This window comes from Engraulis encrasicolus, chromosome 15, assembly GCF_034702125.1.
Source record: "Engraulis encrasicolus isolate BLACKSEA-1 chromosome 15, IST_EnEncr_1.0, whole genome shotgun sequence".
Taxonomy (NCBI): Eukaryota; Metazoa; Chordata; class Actinopteri; order Clupeiformes; family Engraulidae; genus Engraulis; species Engraulis encrasicolus.
Genome location: NC_085871.1, coordinates 35,278,748 through 35,296,247, shown reverse-complemented (window position 1 = coordinate 35,296,247; position 17,500 = coordinate 35,278,748). Strand labels below are relative to the sequence as shown.

The 17,500-nt window shown below is 46.4% G+C and overlaps 1 protein-coding gene across 1 annotated transcript in view; it reads left to right on the top strand.

Annotated features, from left to right (window-relative positions):
- The window catches only part of exoc4 (exocyst complex component 4), a 230,914-nt gene that overhangs the window by 88,653 nt on the left and 124,761 nt on the right, over positions 1-17,500 (top strand). The window contains exon 10 of the mRNA XM_063218022.1: positions 534-630. Within this exon, the coding sequence (XP_063074092.1) occupies positions 534-630 (97 nt within the window). The remainder of the gene's footprint in view (positions 1-533; positions 631-17,500) is intronic.

The window sequence follows — 17,500 nt, the reverse complement described above, 5'->3', positions numbered from 1 at the left end:
TTTTACAGTTTTTTTACAGTTTTTTTAAAACATTTTTTTTTTAAGGTTTTTAGTGTTTTTTTAGTAACAACACAGTCTCTCTATCTCATTAGGTACAATGGAGTAAATGGTGTGTAACTGCTATGTAATACCATGGGCTAGTATTGTACTTACACCACAAATGTACTTTTTCTTTTGACATCTCTGTGTGCTATTGGATGTATATAACGCTGCAGCATGTAGATGCACTGAGAGGGGAACTGTGGAATTACTTATTACAAATAAGGATGGGTGAAGTCTGTACGAATAAACATCAACTCGATCTTATGTGAATGAATGAGAAATAATTACAGTGAGTTTGTGTGGTACAGTTTAAGTAGGTCATGAAATTGATATGAAAAAGTGATATGGGTTTGTGCCATGTGAGTGACTACATGTTTCTAAAAAAAAGTGTAACTGGAGACCCTTTATTTCTTGTGTGTATACAGTATGCTTGTAATTTAAAAAATATCTCTGTTTTATGTCTAATTTCACGTTTTTTTATCCTCCTTCAGGCGGTGCTGATGATAATCTAATCGAAGGTGGGGAGACCAAGTTCCTCTGCAAGCCAGGAGCCAGAAACATCACCGTCATATTCCAGCCCCTCCTCAGGTAGGGCTCCTCCTTCCCCTGGCTCTTTGTCTACGCTTCTATGATTTACACTTATCGGCCACTTCATTAGGCACATGTGTCCGACTGCTCAATGACGCAAATTTCTAATCAACCAATCACCTGGTGGAATCACCACATAGACATGGTCAAAACAAGTATCAGGCTGTTCAAACTGAGCATCAGAACGGGAGAGACGGGTGATTTAAGTGACTTTGGATGTGGCAATGGCACGGTTGTTGGTCCCTACAGTATGCTTCTATAATATATATTATTAGTGAGGTTTTTTTTTAACACAAAACGTGCATACACATCCCACCACACTGAGGCCAGGTGCCAGACAGAAGACTTCTTCTTTTAATCCTCCTAAAATCTTCTAGATCCAGAAATACTGTAGGCCTATGTGAAGCTTTGACCAACCTTGAATTAATGTGAATGTCCACATGTATTGAATGGCTTCCTGCAATTTACAATGAAAACAGTACACAGGGCTTGTTCTACAAAGCCCATTACCTCTGTCATTCAGATGTCTCTGCTTGTTCAATTTATCGTTGCCTACAGAAATGGACATAGTCCATTGTCCATTGTGCAATCAATGTCAAAAGACACACACACACACACACACACACACACACACACACACACACACACACACACACACACACACACACACACACACACACACACACACACACACACACACACACACACACACACACACAAACACCATCTCGCTGATGGCTCTAGCCACTGAGTGTGGTGTGTTCTGATGTAAGGAGACAGAGAGATGTCCATCTGGCTCCATTCTCCCATTCAATTCTGCTTTCACACACACACACACACAGACACACACACACACACACACACCGTTGCGGCCCTGCATCGCTAATGCCCTGTCATATTACCGGTGCATTATGGTTATGTTACCGAACGACAGCGACGGCAGGCAGTGGCTGTGGTGGTGGTCAACAACCAAAAAACGACATCCATAACGTGACTCAGACAATACTGATGTTTTCCGAGGAGAGGCCAATTCAATTCATGTCCCTCTCAGGGAAAGATAAAGCACATCATCCTATTCATTTCTCTGCAATTTTCTGATTGTCCAGATGTCCGTTGCCGGTAAACAGGGGCTATAACGTTTTTTTTGTTTTTTTTTACCTGCTTGTTTTTTTGTTTTTTCTTCTACGCCTCTGTTCCCATTCTCGTTTAGGCCTCATAATTTATCCAGAGATGATGTATGTACGTGCATCAAGAGACGGTTGGATGGCTAGGATTTCTGTTTTGCTGAGTGTGGCACAGTTCATTGCCTCTCTTCTGGGTAACTCTCAGAAGACAAGAAATCTGATTTAAAAAGATAATTACATTGTAGTTTCCATGGGATGATGTATCCCATCTCCACAGCATCCATTACACGTTTGCTAGCCTTGTTTTTTAAGATCCTTTGAGGTTGAGTGGCTCGCTTCATGTCAATGAGTACCGGGCGTTGAGCTCACAATGATCCTCAATCACTCTCAAATGCAGGTGCCAATCTCGTGTTCAAAAAGTGAAATCCGTACCACGTTTTCCTTCTCACATGGGTGACTTTGCTGTGAGCTGTTGATCTACCCGTCTTGAGATCTCATTACGATCAGCTAATTCAGAGAACGTTGGATCACATTTTCAGTGTTTTTTACTTTGCAAACTCTGGATTGACACCTCTGTTTTAAAGCTCCTTCCTCCATCTCCCAAGCTGTGAACGTCAAAGAGGGTCTGCTGAGGGCCTATTGTGGTGTCCTCTGTTTCTCAAGTCAATAAGCAGACACTGTCAGCTGTGCAAGTAATTATTCTCAGCAAAGGCAAGCTTTCATAGCGCTCCAGAGCTCGCTCTCTCTCCCTCGCTCGCCTCGATCCATCTCTGTCAATACCTTTCTAATTAACACTCTTGTGTCATTAGTTTCTCTCCCCATTGTCAATTTTGAACCAAGCCCCCAGAACTCTCCCCCTCAAGAATCAACACAATAGACAAGGCAAGACTAACAGAGGACACCAAAAGGAGAAAGGGCCAATCTTGGATGTCGTATGCATTTATCTCCTCTATACGATAGTTGTAGTTGAATGTCAGAAGTGACAGCAAGGCTAGGCTGACCTTTTTTGTCTCCTGCAGGCATTGTCAGGCCAGCTTCTCACAGAAGGGGAAAGACCCCTGGGCTCATCTTTTTCCCTCCTCCCGCCCCTTTCTTTCTGTTACTATTTCTTTCTTTCTTAGGCAAGGTATATACACGTAGAGAAGAACGATTGAAGATGCTAAACACAGGCTTTTTGTTTTGTTGTTGTTGTTTTGATAGCCTTTGTCCTCTTGTTAATTGGCTCTGCTAGTCGGTTCCAATCATGCACAGTGAAGACAAAAAAGAAAATCATATAAAATCTGCATGAATTTTAACATTTTCTTGTGATCATGAGGAGACCTTGTGAACGTTGAAGTCTTAATCGCTGACCTTTGAAAGTAAATAAAAATCAACACAAAATAACAAAACCCTCCAAAAAGTTTTTTTAGAGAGTTCTTAAAAGCCAGGGAGGGCTAATTTGGATTGCACTGGGTATTTGAGACTTTCTTTCTTTCTTAGTGTGAGGGCGTAGGAGAGGATCAATAACCCCCGTCTGCCTAGCTTGCTTACACAAGGATAGCAGTCTATAGAGGAAGGCTGTAATGTATTGGCTTTCGTCTCTTTACTCCCCCGAAAGTGTCTGCAGTGCGTTTGGTCGGTTGGTTGGTTGGAGAGGAGGAGGATGGGGTGCGAAGTACCAAAACACTTTTCACAGAGTATCAGGTTCTCACCCTGCGCTGCGGGATCGATAGGAGAGGGTTTATGGAGGCCCTGTGTTTTCATTGTGTACGTACGGTGTCATTTTATGGGGAAGGTGTTTGAGATCCATGGCAGCGGCGGCGGCAGCGAAGGCTGCGTTATGAGCAGCAGACCATCGATCCTGGCCGTGAAAGTGGAGCTCTTTCGGAACCTGTCAGTGTTTTAGTAAAAAGTGTGTGTGTGTGTGTGTGTGTGTGTGTGTGTGTGTGTGTGTGTGTGTGTGTGTGTGTGTGTGTGTGTGTGTGTGTGTGTGTGTGTGTTTGTGTGTTTGTGTGTTTGTGTGTTTGTGTGTTTGTGTTTGTGTGTGTGCAAGTCTTCAGTGTTTTAGTGAAAGTCTGTGTGTATGTGTGTGTGTGTGTAAATGTGTCTGAAAATGGATGATGTTTAAAAACAAACTGAACTCCTAAGATATTTAATATGACAAGTTTGAACCGTGCCAGGTTTCTACCTTGCCACTGAAAATGCACAATTAAGTCGTATTAAAAACTGTATCAGTCGGGTCCCAGACGCGCGCACACAGACGCGCGCTCTGAAGCGCGCACAGACAGACAGACAGACAGACAGACAGACAGACAGACAGACAGACAGACAGACAGACAGACAGACAGACAGACAGACAGACAGACAGACAGACACACACACAGACACACACACACACACACACACACACACACACACACACACACACACACATACAGACACAGACACACACACACAGACACACACACCTTCTCTTCTCTTGTTTCTCTGGCACCTGCGCCTTTGGAAGGCAGCGAGGGGAGGCAGAGCAGGTAGGTGGTAATTTAGTTTGACTTGTGGGGCCTCCCGCTGACATTTGAGTGGTATTTAAACCACGCTGCCCTGACCGAGGTTGGCATTTGAATGGGGGTGAGGGGGCTGCGCTGGGTAGCATCAGGTAGGCTAGGAAGGCAAGGTAAAAGGAGGAGAATAGTGGTGGTAGTGGAAACAAAGGCTCTGTGTGATTGAGAGCATGGCACTACTCTCGTATCCCTAACCGAGGTTGGCATTTGAATGGGGTGTGGGGGCTGGGCTGAGGAGGGTAGCATCAGGTAGGATAGGAAAGCAAGGCAAAGGGAGGAGAAGAGTGGTGGTAGTGGAAACAAAGGCAAAGGGAGGAGAATATCAAGGCTGATGGAGGTGGTGGTGGAAACAAAGGCTGTGTGTGATTGAGAGCATGGCACTACTCTCGTATCCCTAACTGAGGTTGGGATTTGTATGGGGGTTGGGTAGGATGGGGAGAAGCAAGGAGGAAGGGAGTGGCACTGATGATGATGATGATGATGATAATGGGGATGGTGGTGGAGGCTGGAAACAAAGGCTGTGTGTGATTGAGAGCAGGGCACTACTCTCGTATCCCTGACTGAGGTTGGCATTTGTATGGTGTGTATGAGTAGCGTTGGCTATGGAAGTGGTGCTGATGCTCCTGGTGGTTTGTGATTGAGACAAAGGCCTGTGTGTGATTGAGAGCATGACACTACTCTCGCAGCCATATTTAGCCAGTGCGTTAATCTGGCCCTGGGCAAAGGAATAGTGGAGAGGCAAGGAAGGAAAAGAAGCTAATCATATTGAAAGTAGTGGTGAAGGAAAGCGTGAAAGCCCAACTGGGAAACTCAAACTCCCATTGTCATTGTGCCACAGCACTCCACAGCACACAAGTGACCACTGCACACAGCAAGGTTGCATTTATGCCTCTCCTGTGCAAGGGGGCAGCCCCCAATGGTGCCCGAAAGGTGCCGGTGGAGGTGGAGACTGAGGTCTGTCTGTGTGTGTGTAAAGGAGAGGAAGCTACTGCTGTTAACTCTCGCCTCGCATCCGTCTTGTAATCTCATTCTCCTCGCTTGTGTCTGCGCTCGTTGCTGATTAACACTGGCAGGGCCCTTGTGTCTCTGCTGGCACCCTGGTGAAGGAGCAGATGCTGCAGGTGGAGTCTGTGTGTGCGTGTGCTTGTGTGTGTGTGTGTCTGTGTGTGCGTGTGCGTGTGCTTGTGTGTGTGTGCGTGTGCTTGTGCGTGTGCGCGTGTGTGTGTGTCTGTGTGTGTGTGCGTGTGTGTGTCTGTGTGTGTGTGCATGTGTGTGTGCGCGTGTGCGTGTGTGTGTCTGTGCGAGTGTGCGTGTGTCCGTGTGTGCGTGCGTGTGCGCGTATGTCTGTCTCTGGCTGTGCGTGTATGCATGCATGCGTGCGTGTGTGTGCCTGCATGCGTTAGGGTGCCTGTTGGGGGGGGTTCTGTTTGCCTTGTACTCTGATGCTAGTCGTATCAAGATGGCGGTGCATGTAGCAGGCACAGGAAGGAAGTGGTTGCAGCAGATGCTTGGGCGGGGGGCGGCGAGTGTGGGTGGACTTGTGTGCCCCCTCCCCTCCCCCTTTGGATGCTCCCTGGCAAACTGTTTGGCCGAGGCCAAAATGGCAGCCGTGGTAGTGACGGCAGGAGGAAGGAAGGAAGGAAGGAAGGAAGGAAGGAAGGAAGGAAGGAAGGAAGGAAGGCAGGAAGGAAGGAAGGTGTCGGATGGATGGAAACAGGCCAGAAGTGAAGGCGGGCATGAAAGGGTGGCACAGGATTGGTGGCATTGATGAATGTCCCACTCCCCACCCCCGCACGCGCACACGCACGCGCACGCGCACACGCACACGCACACACACACACACACACACACACATACACACACACACACACACACACACACACACACACACACACACACACACACACACACACACACACACACACACACACACACACACACACACACACACACACACACACACACACACACACACACACACACACACACACACACACACACACACACACACACACACACACACACTGTTTACTGACCATGTAAGGAGGGTGTGTGCGTTTGGTGTCGCCTCTGCTGTCCCCTGGTGAAGGGCGTGTAAATGGGATGTAAATATCATCCATGGCTCATTACGGACGCACAGGCCTTACAGAGAGAGGGCCAGCCCTGCCAACACCGACTACATCTGCATAGGGGTGGGTGAGAGGGAGAGAGAGAGAGAGAGAGGAAAAGATAGAGGTAGAGAGAGAGGAAAAGATAGAGGTAGAGAGAGAGGTAGAGAGAGATAGAGATAGAGAGAGATGAACAAGAATGAGAGAACGAGAGAGAGAGAGATAGATGAACAAAAATGAGAGAGAGAGAGAGAGAGAGAGAGAGAGAGAGAGAGAGAGAGAGAGAGAGAGAGAGAGAGAGAGAGAGAGAGAGAGAGAGAGAGAGAGAGAGAGAGAGAGAGAGAGAGAGAGAGAGAGAGAGAGAGAGAGAGAGGGGAACAAGAATGATAGAGAAAAGAACAAGAGAGAGAGGGAGAAGACCAAGAGAGATGGAGAACAATGGACAGAGGGACAGAGATGAAGGAAAGAATGAGATCGACAGCCACAGTACAAAGCAGATGGATTCAGGAAAAGCCGTAAGGGAGAACATGGAAAACACTGCCAGAGTGCTACAGCATGTGTGTGTATGTGTCCGTGGGTGTGGGGCATGTTCGGAGTTTGTGGGAATAAGGGAGAGAGAGAGACAAAAAACAGTTGCCGTTAGACTCTTTTACACACAGATTGTGTGTAGGCCATGCTGCTGACACAGCTACTGTGGCTCTAATGAGCTGAGGAGGATGCTGCTCCAGATGTTCTCTTGTTTAAGTCCACATCCTCCTCACGCACCGTTACGTTTCAGTCTCTACATATGGCGCTGTGCTTTTTATTGAGTTTTCCTTCCTGCAAATATTTGGTCAAAGGTATGCTTAGCTTGCACTCGTCTACTCCCTCGAAAGGTCATTTGTTGTATTTGTCATAACCAGTCTCGGATTGTTCTTTTTTTTAATTAAGTGACAATATTTATTTACTCACTACTATGTAGAAGTCTTCATACAGTCAAGTGGTTTTGTTGTTTTTTTCCTTTCTGCAAATATTTGGTTAAATATACTCCTCGTCCACTTCCTCTTCCTAAAGGTCATGAGGTCATTAGCAATATTAGTCATAATCACTCTCAGTCACTGGATGGTTCACACAAAGTCCCATGGTATAATTCACAGGCAGATTGCGGCTTTTCAATGCAGACTCCTTTTTTGCAAGGTTTTGGTATGGCAGTCAAGTAAGGTAGTGGTGCATAAACTTAGTTTTGTTCAGCAAAGTTTCATTTTGACAGCTAGAAAAGTTAACACTGTGGGTGTCTGACCCACATTAATTATATTTTTAGATTAATTACACTTGCATTACCCCACCATATGTTCAGCTCCAGTGATTTTCAGCGTTCTGTCTTTCTGTCTCTTTCTTTCTTTCTTTCTTTCTTTCTTTCTTTCTTTCTTTCTTTCTTTCTTTCTTTCTTTCTTTCTTTCTTTCTTTCTTTCTTTCTGTCTCTCTCTCTCTCTCTCTCTCTCTCTCTCTCTCTCTCTCTCTCTCTCTCTCTCTCTCTCTCTCTTCTGTAATTGATTAAACACATTTTGTATGAAGCCACAAACCTAAACAGCATTTGCAAGCATTTATGTCATTTTTTTTCTTTGTTCGTCTCACAACCACAAGTTATGAATTTTTAAACAAGCTTCACTCTTTTTGGAACTTCATAGGCAACTCTCTCAGTAGTATTGGTAACGGATTTTTAAACGTTTTCAACTTCAGCTTGTCGATATTCGGAGGCATATGTTTGGGAGAAAGTGCACATACAGGAAGTTTCACAGCTTTCAGTTTCATAACAGATTATCAATCAAACCTTGTGATTTATTTATGCTGAGCTCTTTCTAGCATGTACAGGTCTGAAAAGCCTTCCTTTTAAAAAAAATAATCCTCAAAAAGATTGAAAATGAGCTGGAGTTTGAGAAGATTACTCCATACTGTTTTTTGGTAGTCATGATCATTCAAGAAAGTTATAGGCTTCTAAAGAAATTAATTTTCAATCTAATTTTGAAGTGCATCTTAATAGTGACTTACAAGCAGCATTTCAAATTCAATGGTAAAGACTGTCATCTGTAACTAAGCAATGGGAATGGGGTTTGATTTTCTTTTATTTGAATACTTGATATACGTTCAAATTTTGAATAATGTCTCGAAACCCACAGAACCCCACATAATGCAGAACCCCACATACAAATTCGTTATTGGCCTCTCTTACTGTGTTCAGTGACATTAAAGATTAATGCAGTTTCCTTAAGTTCCTAGATTTGCCCAGCAAATATGAATGGATCGTCTTTCATTTTCAACATATTTACGCAAGTGTCGGTCTTTCAGAAGGCCTTATGTTCCACAAGGCACAAAGTGGATAGGTAACAGGTAACAGGTCGGTCTTTCAGTGGAGCTTCCAGCCCAGTTGTCTGATTGCCTGAAGAGAATCTGTCTGGTTGACTGGGGAAAAAAAGAGGGGGGTGGGGTGGCAGAGGGGCTGACTAGCCACTCCAGCCATCATCATCAGTAATCCCCCTGTATGATTGCAGAGGGGGCTATAGGAGAGCGTTCGCTTTGGCCCCCGTCGGCCGCTTCCTCCAATCGGGACCCCCTTTGTCAAGGAAACAATAATCTGAGGGGCTTGTCATCATGTAACAAGTGGCCCCGGCTCTCACTGTCCTTTTCACAGCTTCATCCTCCTTTTTTCACCAGTCTTTGTTCTCTCTTTATATTTTTAATTTTTTCCCCTGCCTGTTGTTGCGTTTTTTGTCTTCAGTTCGGTATTCTCCCTATATATTTTTCTTTTTTACCCTGCCTTTGTTTTTTGTTTTTTTTTGTCTTCAGTTCGGTGTTCTTAAGACAAGTTTGGGGCTGGGGGGGTGGAAGGTTGGGGGCGTGTTGGTGTCGTATTGATTCTATATTGCGCTCCCTGTCAACACGCTCTTGTCTTCCGGGCTCCAAAATCCTACCTCAAATTTGTCTCCAGACAGATCACAATGTCCTCTTGAAAGGAGGCGACTGAAAAGGCAGGACCAACATCGCCAGAAGGAAGTGGAGTCTAAGGGCAGCCTTATTTGGGTCCTTTTTTTATTTTTAAATCAAATACCCATTTCCCACACAAATTACTTACAAATAAAGGACATGTGGAAGGACTGATAAACAAAACGAAGCGAAAACAAACATCCGCACGGTCTGAGAAGAGGGGGTTTTACACACGAAGAACCAAATTGAGTATTGATTATACAAACAAAACGTACCACTGGGCAGTGCGGGATTTTGTTTGTTTAGGCCTTAAGTCGGTCAGCCTAAAGCCATCTTAGCATTCTCAATGCAGATCTTATTATTTCCCCTCCTGACTACTGATGCTCACACGTAGGCAGACTTGCCTTGTGGCAAAGACACACACATACACACACACAGACAAACACTGGTGTGTGTGTGTGTGTGTGTGTGTGTGTGTGTGTGTGTGTGTGTGTGTGTGTGTGTGTGTGTGTGTGTGTGTGTGTGTGTGTGTGTGTGTGTGTGTGTGTGTGTGTGTGTGTGTGTGTGTGTGTGTGTGTGTGTGTGTGTGTGTCTGCACACGCGCACATTTGTTTGTGTGCGCGTGTGTGTGTGTCTCTGTGTGTGTGTGTCTCTGTGTGTCTGTGTGTTTATGTTCATGTCCATCCAAAAGCAGTGGAGCCTAGCTGTGAAGCCAGATCAGTGGTGTGGATCAGGACAGGAGGGATTCATATATATTTATATAAATATATTTATCTTTTGGAAAGGTCAGGAGGCGTTGGAGGGGAAAGCGACGAGCTGTTTGTTTTGCACATTAGCTCCGCCAACACGCACAGATGTATGAATCTCTTGGGCACATCTACCTGTCACACTTATCTCCCACCCCTCCAGAGGTGCCGCTGTTTTTTATCCTTTTTTATCCCCCTCTCCACTCCTCCCTCCCCTCCCTCCACCCCTTTGTCCTCCCCTTTCTTCTTTTTCTCCACCTCTTCTTTCTTCATTACATCGGTCTCTTGCTCTTCTTTGCTCCCTCTACTCCATTCATCTCTCTCTCTCTCTCTCTCCCCACCCCCTCTTTCCTCTCCCTCCCTCTCACAGTCTTTCTTTTCTTTTTCCTCCTCTCTCGCCCGTCTATAATCTCTTTCCAGGTCCATGTCATCTCCTCCCTCCCCTTATACCACTTGTACACCTCCATCCTCCTCTCGTTCCTCTTCCTCCCTCTACTCCTTCCAAACATCTCTCTCCTTTTGTCCCTCTCCTTGCCATCTTCCTCCTCTTCTCCCCATCTATATCCTGGTCCATGTCCCTCCCCCCAATACTCTTCCATCCTCCTCCTCCTCCTTCTCCTCCTCCTCCTTCTCCTCCTCCTCTTCCTCTCTCTCTCCTCCTCTTCCTCCCTCTCTCCTCCTCTTCTTTTCTCTCTCCTTCTCCACGTCTCCTGTCTATGCACTCCTCTGAGTATCTTTTGTGTCCTCCCTCCCCCCCAATACTCTTCCATCCTTCTCCTCCTCCTCCTTCTCCTCCTCCTCCTCTTCCTCCCTCTCTCCTCCTCTTTTTTCTCTCTCTCCTTCTCCATGTCTCCTGTCTATGCACTCCTCTGATTATCTTCTGTGTCCTCCCTCTCTCCTGATCTCCCAGATGCCCTCTATCCACTCTCCACAAAGCAGCCGGTGCATGAGTAAATACCAAAGGAAAACAACAACAACAACAACAACAAAAACGCAGGTAGCGCAGTGCGGTTGCGCCATGCGGTTCCCCCAGCAACCTTCAAGATGCCACCTCAGCAGAAGTGCTGGTGTTGTTTCTTTCTGTAGGTTTTTGCCAGACTTAAAAAAAACAATCCAATATCGCTAACTCGTCTGCCAGAGATTGTATCTTCTATAGATGCCTTAGCTGCGTTGGGCTTTTTTTCTTGCTCTCTCCCTCTTCCATTGCCAGTGGGGAGTTGGTGTGGGATGCTCTGTGTGATATCTAAGGTTAATCTCGTCTTCTCTCTGCTCATTGGTGCAGTCACATTTGCTGACGTTAGCTTCCAGCACATTTACTGTGGCGCTATTTTTTTTCTCTCTCTACGCATCTCCATTCTTTGTATGGAAAAGGGAAAAGTTTTTTTTTCTTTTTTGCTCTTCTCTGATCGGAGGATGTTGCCTCTAAACTAAAAGCAAAAAAAGTAGCAACAGCAGTAGGGATTTCTCCATTTCCATGGTGTGTACCATGGTGTGTACATTTCTGCAAGCGGAAATATGTTGCTGCGTCCTCGCATGCGCTGGTGCAGACAGTTGTTACATACTGGTGATGTAAGCTGGGGTTCCCAAACTTTAACATTGCAAGGCCCCCATAATAGTACATTTCTGCCATGACTCCCCTGAGAACTGATATGGACTGTGCCACACATATTTCCCCCCCTATGCACTGCCTTTGACAGGTGGATGAAATTTCTGGATCCTTAAATTCATGCAACTACAGCAGGAAACATGATAAATACAGCAGTGTAGAGTAGACACCATGGTTCTTAACTAATGGGATTGGAATATTGTCTGTGTTATTTTTTGTTCGTTTAGGCTTACATTAGTTACTTAACTCATTCAGTTATTATTTTTTTTCAATACTTTTCAACCTGCGGTGGCCCCCCTAGAGGTCCCCGGCCCCCAATTTGAGAACCACTGCTTTAAGCATTTCCGCTCGACTGCCAATGAAGAAGCCTTTGTCTGTGCTTGTGAGAGGCCTTCCCCCCCTTGGGCTTTGGTGCATTGGCTGGTTGTGTGCATCCCGGCTGCACAGGTGAGTGAGCTGTGAGAGATCCCTAGCCATGGCTTTAAAGAAGCGGCTTATGGTGTCTCTACTGTCCAGTACCCGCTGCAGGGGGAAGGCAAGGCACTGAAGCGAGGTTGGCTAAGGCAGTCCACACACACACCGCATATCCAATGCAGCCCTGGCCTGGCTCAAGGTCATTTTCCAATCCCACTCCCAGCCATTTTCCTGTCAATCTTTATGGTCCTATTCTATGACGAGTGTGCTCACCCACTCAAAGTGAGATGTGTGTTCATTCACTTTGTGATGTGAAAGAAGGCTGTCTTCAGTTGTGTAATTCAGGTAAAATGTATTACACGTTAGTGTGCCGTTATTGTCCCAGTCCTTCAACATGTATTCATTGCTCTTTCAAATTTCAAGCGGTAATTATTATTATTGTGAGCATTTTTTTTGCGGTTTAACTGTATATCGGTTATCGTGACCAGAGCCGGATTAGCGCACAGGCTACATATGGCTGCAGCCTAGGGGCCCCCACCTACCAAGGGGCCCCCGGTTGGCCAAAGGGTGGGAAAAGTCAACATAATTAGAGAATTGTGACAAGATGCTGTATTGTGCCATGTCAAGTCATGTTTTTAATCTAACTAGTACTCCTCTTGGTTTGGCATTATGATGCTGTCTATGTAATTTTGTTAAGACATTTCCCTTCCGTGGGGGCCTACAGCAACCTATAGCCTGGGGCCCCGGGCTATCTTAATCTGGCCCTGATCCTGACTGCCCTAGTGGAAAGAATGGTGTTGCCTGGCTGGAGGAGAGCAGAGGAGGCTGCCTCAGTCAGGAAGAGGAGGAGTAACCGCCATGAGACGTGGGGCAGCCGTTGGTGATGGTGATGGTGGTGATGGGTGTAGTGGGGGGGTGGATGATCCGTTGACCACAGTCCTCTGTCCTGAAATAGAACCATCATCTTTTTTCTTCCCTTCCCTTCCCTTCCCTCTCTCTCTCATTCTTCTTCACCATTTCTTGTCTTTTCTTCTGCTGGTTTTTAATGATGGCTCCACGGGCCTTTACCTCCTCCTCGACGGGAGTGTGTCCCCCCCTGCTGCCTCTCTGGCGAGCCGGCCTGAGACCTCCAGAGCCCAGGCTCATCCATCATCACAGGCCAGGGCACACTGCAGTTTGACAGAAAGAGAAGAGAGAGAGGGAGAGATAGAGAGAGAGAGGGAGAGTGATAGAAAGAGAGTGACATGCACCAAAAGAAAAAGATGGGGATAGAGAGGTGAGGAGAGAGAGAGAGAGAGAGAGAGAGAGAGAGAGAGAGAGAGAGAGAGAGAGAGAGAGAGAGAGAGAGAGAGAGAGAGAGAGAGAGAGAGAGAGAGAGAGAGAGAGAGAGAGAGAGAGAGAGAGAGAGAGAGAGAGAGAGAGAGCAAGATAGGAAGATTGGGAGGAGGACTGGAGAGACAGAATGGAGTGGGGAAAGAGGGAGTAAGGGATGGAGAGAAAGGCAGAGAGTGTGATGGAGGGACAAAAGAAGAGGAGGAGGAGGAGGAGGAAGTGGAGATGGAGCTACACACGGTGCTCATGAATCCACATCTGTGCCGCATGAAAGATTCACACAGACAAAATGGCGCAGTGTGTCTGCTCAGCAGCTCGAGAAGATCGTAATCACCCCTACTCTCCGGATACCGTCACCCCTTCGCACCCCGAGCAACCCCCACCTCCTCTCCGTGATGCATTATACATGTGGACCACGGCTTCCAGCCTGACGGAGATGGTAAAGGCAGCGGAGGTGGTGGGTGGTGGTTGGTGGTTGGTGGTGGTGGGGGGGGGGGGGGGGGGGGGTGGAGGGGGGGGGGGGTGTGTGCATGGTAATGATCACCCGATATTCTGGTGCTTAGCTTCTAGTCCCAGCCAAGACGCACAGCTTTAGGTCCGCACTAATAACCATCCGTGACCTTTAGCTTTAACTCCTCCCGGCACTGGGACTCAACGGTGGTTGGCGAGCCGGCCAGGATGGCACTCCATTAATAACAACTGCGAAGAGGAAAAAAGACGGAAGGGGGGGTGATGTGAGCAGCACGACCCAAGCCGAACCCAAGCCGCTAATACGCACGCACGCACGCATGCACGCTTGTGCAGACACGCTGCACGCATGCAGGCACGCACGCACGCAGGCACGCACCCCGTCCGTCCCTCTCGCACTGATGTCTGGACTCGGTCCTTATCAGGCCAGACCATGTCCACCTCCTCTCCGCAGCATCTTATAATAGCCTGGCCGGAGCACCGCAGGGGCAGGTGGAGGATGGAGGGGCTCGACTTGCTTTCGGCGATGTGAAAAAAAGTGGAAGAGATTCATGAATTAAAGAGAAACTGAACCCCTAAAATAGAGAGAATGTGATAAAGCAAAAGCAAATTTTGCAAGCGAATAATAACCCGAAAAGCTACAGAATGCCTTGTCTGTGTGTATTTTTTTAATCAGTAGGTGCTTGCGTGCGGTTTTTAAACACCATTTATTTAATGCTTTGACAAGGCTCTGCATGACTTTGTTTTTAAGCTGTTAAGTGAGCTGACATGTGATGTGAAGACGCGTGTAATGGCTGTGGTTACTGTTAACAAAAATAGTTTTTTGCTTAAAAAGGGAGTAAGCTCAATGATACAGGGTTAGGCGAGGGTTTGGCTGTGGTGTGAGTTTGAAAAAGATAAAAGGCTAAAGTGAGGTTTAGAATGCAGCATGAAATATTTCATGTTCCGTTTCGTGTCTAATCCGTGTAGTTGGCCTATCTTTTGTGCCGCCTCTTCTATTTCTGGCCAAAGGGGAAGAGTTAAGTCGATGTTTTTGGAAGAATTACATTGTTTCTTAGGGCTATGGGGGGCTTTGAAACACCTGAGAAAGTAGCAATACAAGATGGACTTACGTCTCCAATTCCCTTTTAATCTTTTTACATCATCTCTGAGTCTGTCTGTCTGTCTGTCTGTCTGTCTGTCTGTCTGTCTCTTCCTTTCACTTTCTCTTATTTTGTCTCTCGTTCACCCCTGTGCCTCAACAGAATTGATTTGAAACTTGATATTTTGATATTTGTTCGAGGCTATGCATAAGAGGCTTTAGGTGTGTGTGTGTGTGTGTGTGTGTGTGTGTGTGTGTGTGTGTGTGTGTGTGTGTGTGCATGTGCGTGCGTGCGTGCGTGCGTGCGTGCGTGCGTGCGTGCGTGCGTGCGTGCGTGCGTGCGTGCGTGCGTGCGTGCGTGCGTGCGTGCGTGCGTGCGTGCGTGCGTGCGTGGTGTGGTGTGTGTTTTGTGTGTGTATCCATGTGTATCCATCTGCCTATCTGTCTGTGTGACGACTGTGTGTTTATGTTTGTGCATCCGACGTCTCGGTGGCACACTCTCTTGGAAGGCTTGCTCCCGCTCGCGACTCCGAGACGAGATTGTCTGGCCGACTGAGGCAATCCATCAAAACCCCCCAAAGTACATAAACACTGGCACCGCCGGCACTGCCCCCCCTGTCTGTCTGTCTGCATCGCTCCGGCAGTCACGATGGCATACAACACAACTCATGCCCAGACCAAAGCCCCCTTCACCTCGGCCACATGTCCGGAGCCGCATGTCTTCCAGCACATCATCTCCTGCTCGTCAATTGTCGATCAGGGAGTGGAAGTGGGCGACGTCCATTTCAATCATCTTTTTTTTTTTGGTGGACAGCTGATGAAGGAGAAGAGGATTTGGGGATCTCGCACACATACACGTACGCACATACGTACGCATGGACGCACGCACACGCACACGCACACGCTTACACACACGCACGCACATACGTACACACAGACACACACACACAGACACACACACAGACACACACACAGAGACACACACACAGACACACACACACAGACACACACACACAGACACACACACAGACACACACACAGACACACACACAGACACACACACACACACACACCAGGGCTTAACACTAACACACGCCAGGTAGCCAAATGCGGGTGAAAGTCGGCGTTGGCTAGTAGATACCGAAGGTTCACTAGCCATTCTGGCGGGTCCGTCACTATTCTAAATGATGAGGCACCGCATTTTGTAGTTTTTTTTCCCTCGGACCGTCTTTGCTACAAACGCAATGCAATGCGATTTCGCGAGCCTACAATACCCATGAAGCACCTGTGTCACGTGTCACCTGTGTCTCACGCACAAGAGGAATCTAGTCTTGCGAATATGAGTGGCAGCAGCGAGCTGCCTACCGGCACATCATCGCGCGTTTGGAAATGTCACTGAAAACCTTCACGTGAAAATAAAGTAGCGAAGTTCATCTCAACTGACCTGTTTTGGGATCTGTCATTAGTACAATGCATAGTAGTAGTGGACATTAAAATGACCAAGGCGAGAGGAGAACACCTCAGTCTTGTGAAAGTCTTGAGACTAATTAGCGCAGTGATAAGACAAGGACACATGCGGCATTAATAATGTTCGTTTTAAATCATTTTCTGATTTGCCTGTATGTCTTCATACCTTAATATTCCTCCATGTTTCTTGTGCCGTTGTTCCCGACTGTCAAACGGGGCTTAAACAACGCGCAGTAGTAGCCTTCACAAAATCATGTCCCATGTCCCTTCGCATGTGCCCATCTTGCCTTGCGTCCGTTTATATTTCAAACAACTCAATATTAAGCGGAATGAAAGGAAGTCGTAGCTCCTTCTGTAGTTACCGGCCGCATATGTGTGTGCCTTCTATTAGATAGCCTACTTTTATGAGAAAATATTCCAGAAGAGGTGTTATTCCACATCCATGACCGAGGACATGCGAAGCTTGGCAATGACTTCTACTTTGCGCATCGAAAGTGCCCTTCAGATCAAAGACGGAAATATTTTGCTCTCATGTAGGCCAAGGCCTAGCTTACATTTGTGCCCTTCCACAACACTGTGCTTGGTGTTTCTGCACGGCTATGCCATTCCTCAGATAAGTTAATCTGTTCTTATAGCATGCATGCATGCATGGACCAGTTAACAACAATTCTAGTTATTAGGCCCTATATTATATTATATTATATTATATTATATTATATTATATTATATTATATTATATTATATTATATTATATTATATTATATTATATTAGTCCCTATATTATATTATATTATTGTATGTTATATTATGTTATATTATCCTACATTACATTATTACAGCCTATTATATAATTCATTAAAGCTGCTATGATGGTTAAGAAAATTATGGCTAGTGAAAAGGCCCAATGGCTAGTGAGTCAGGAAAACCACTAGCCAAAATGGCTGGTAAGCGAAAAAGTTAGTGTAAAGCACTGACACACACACACACACACACACACACACACACACACACACACACACACAC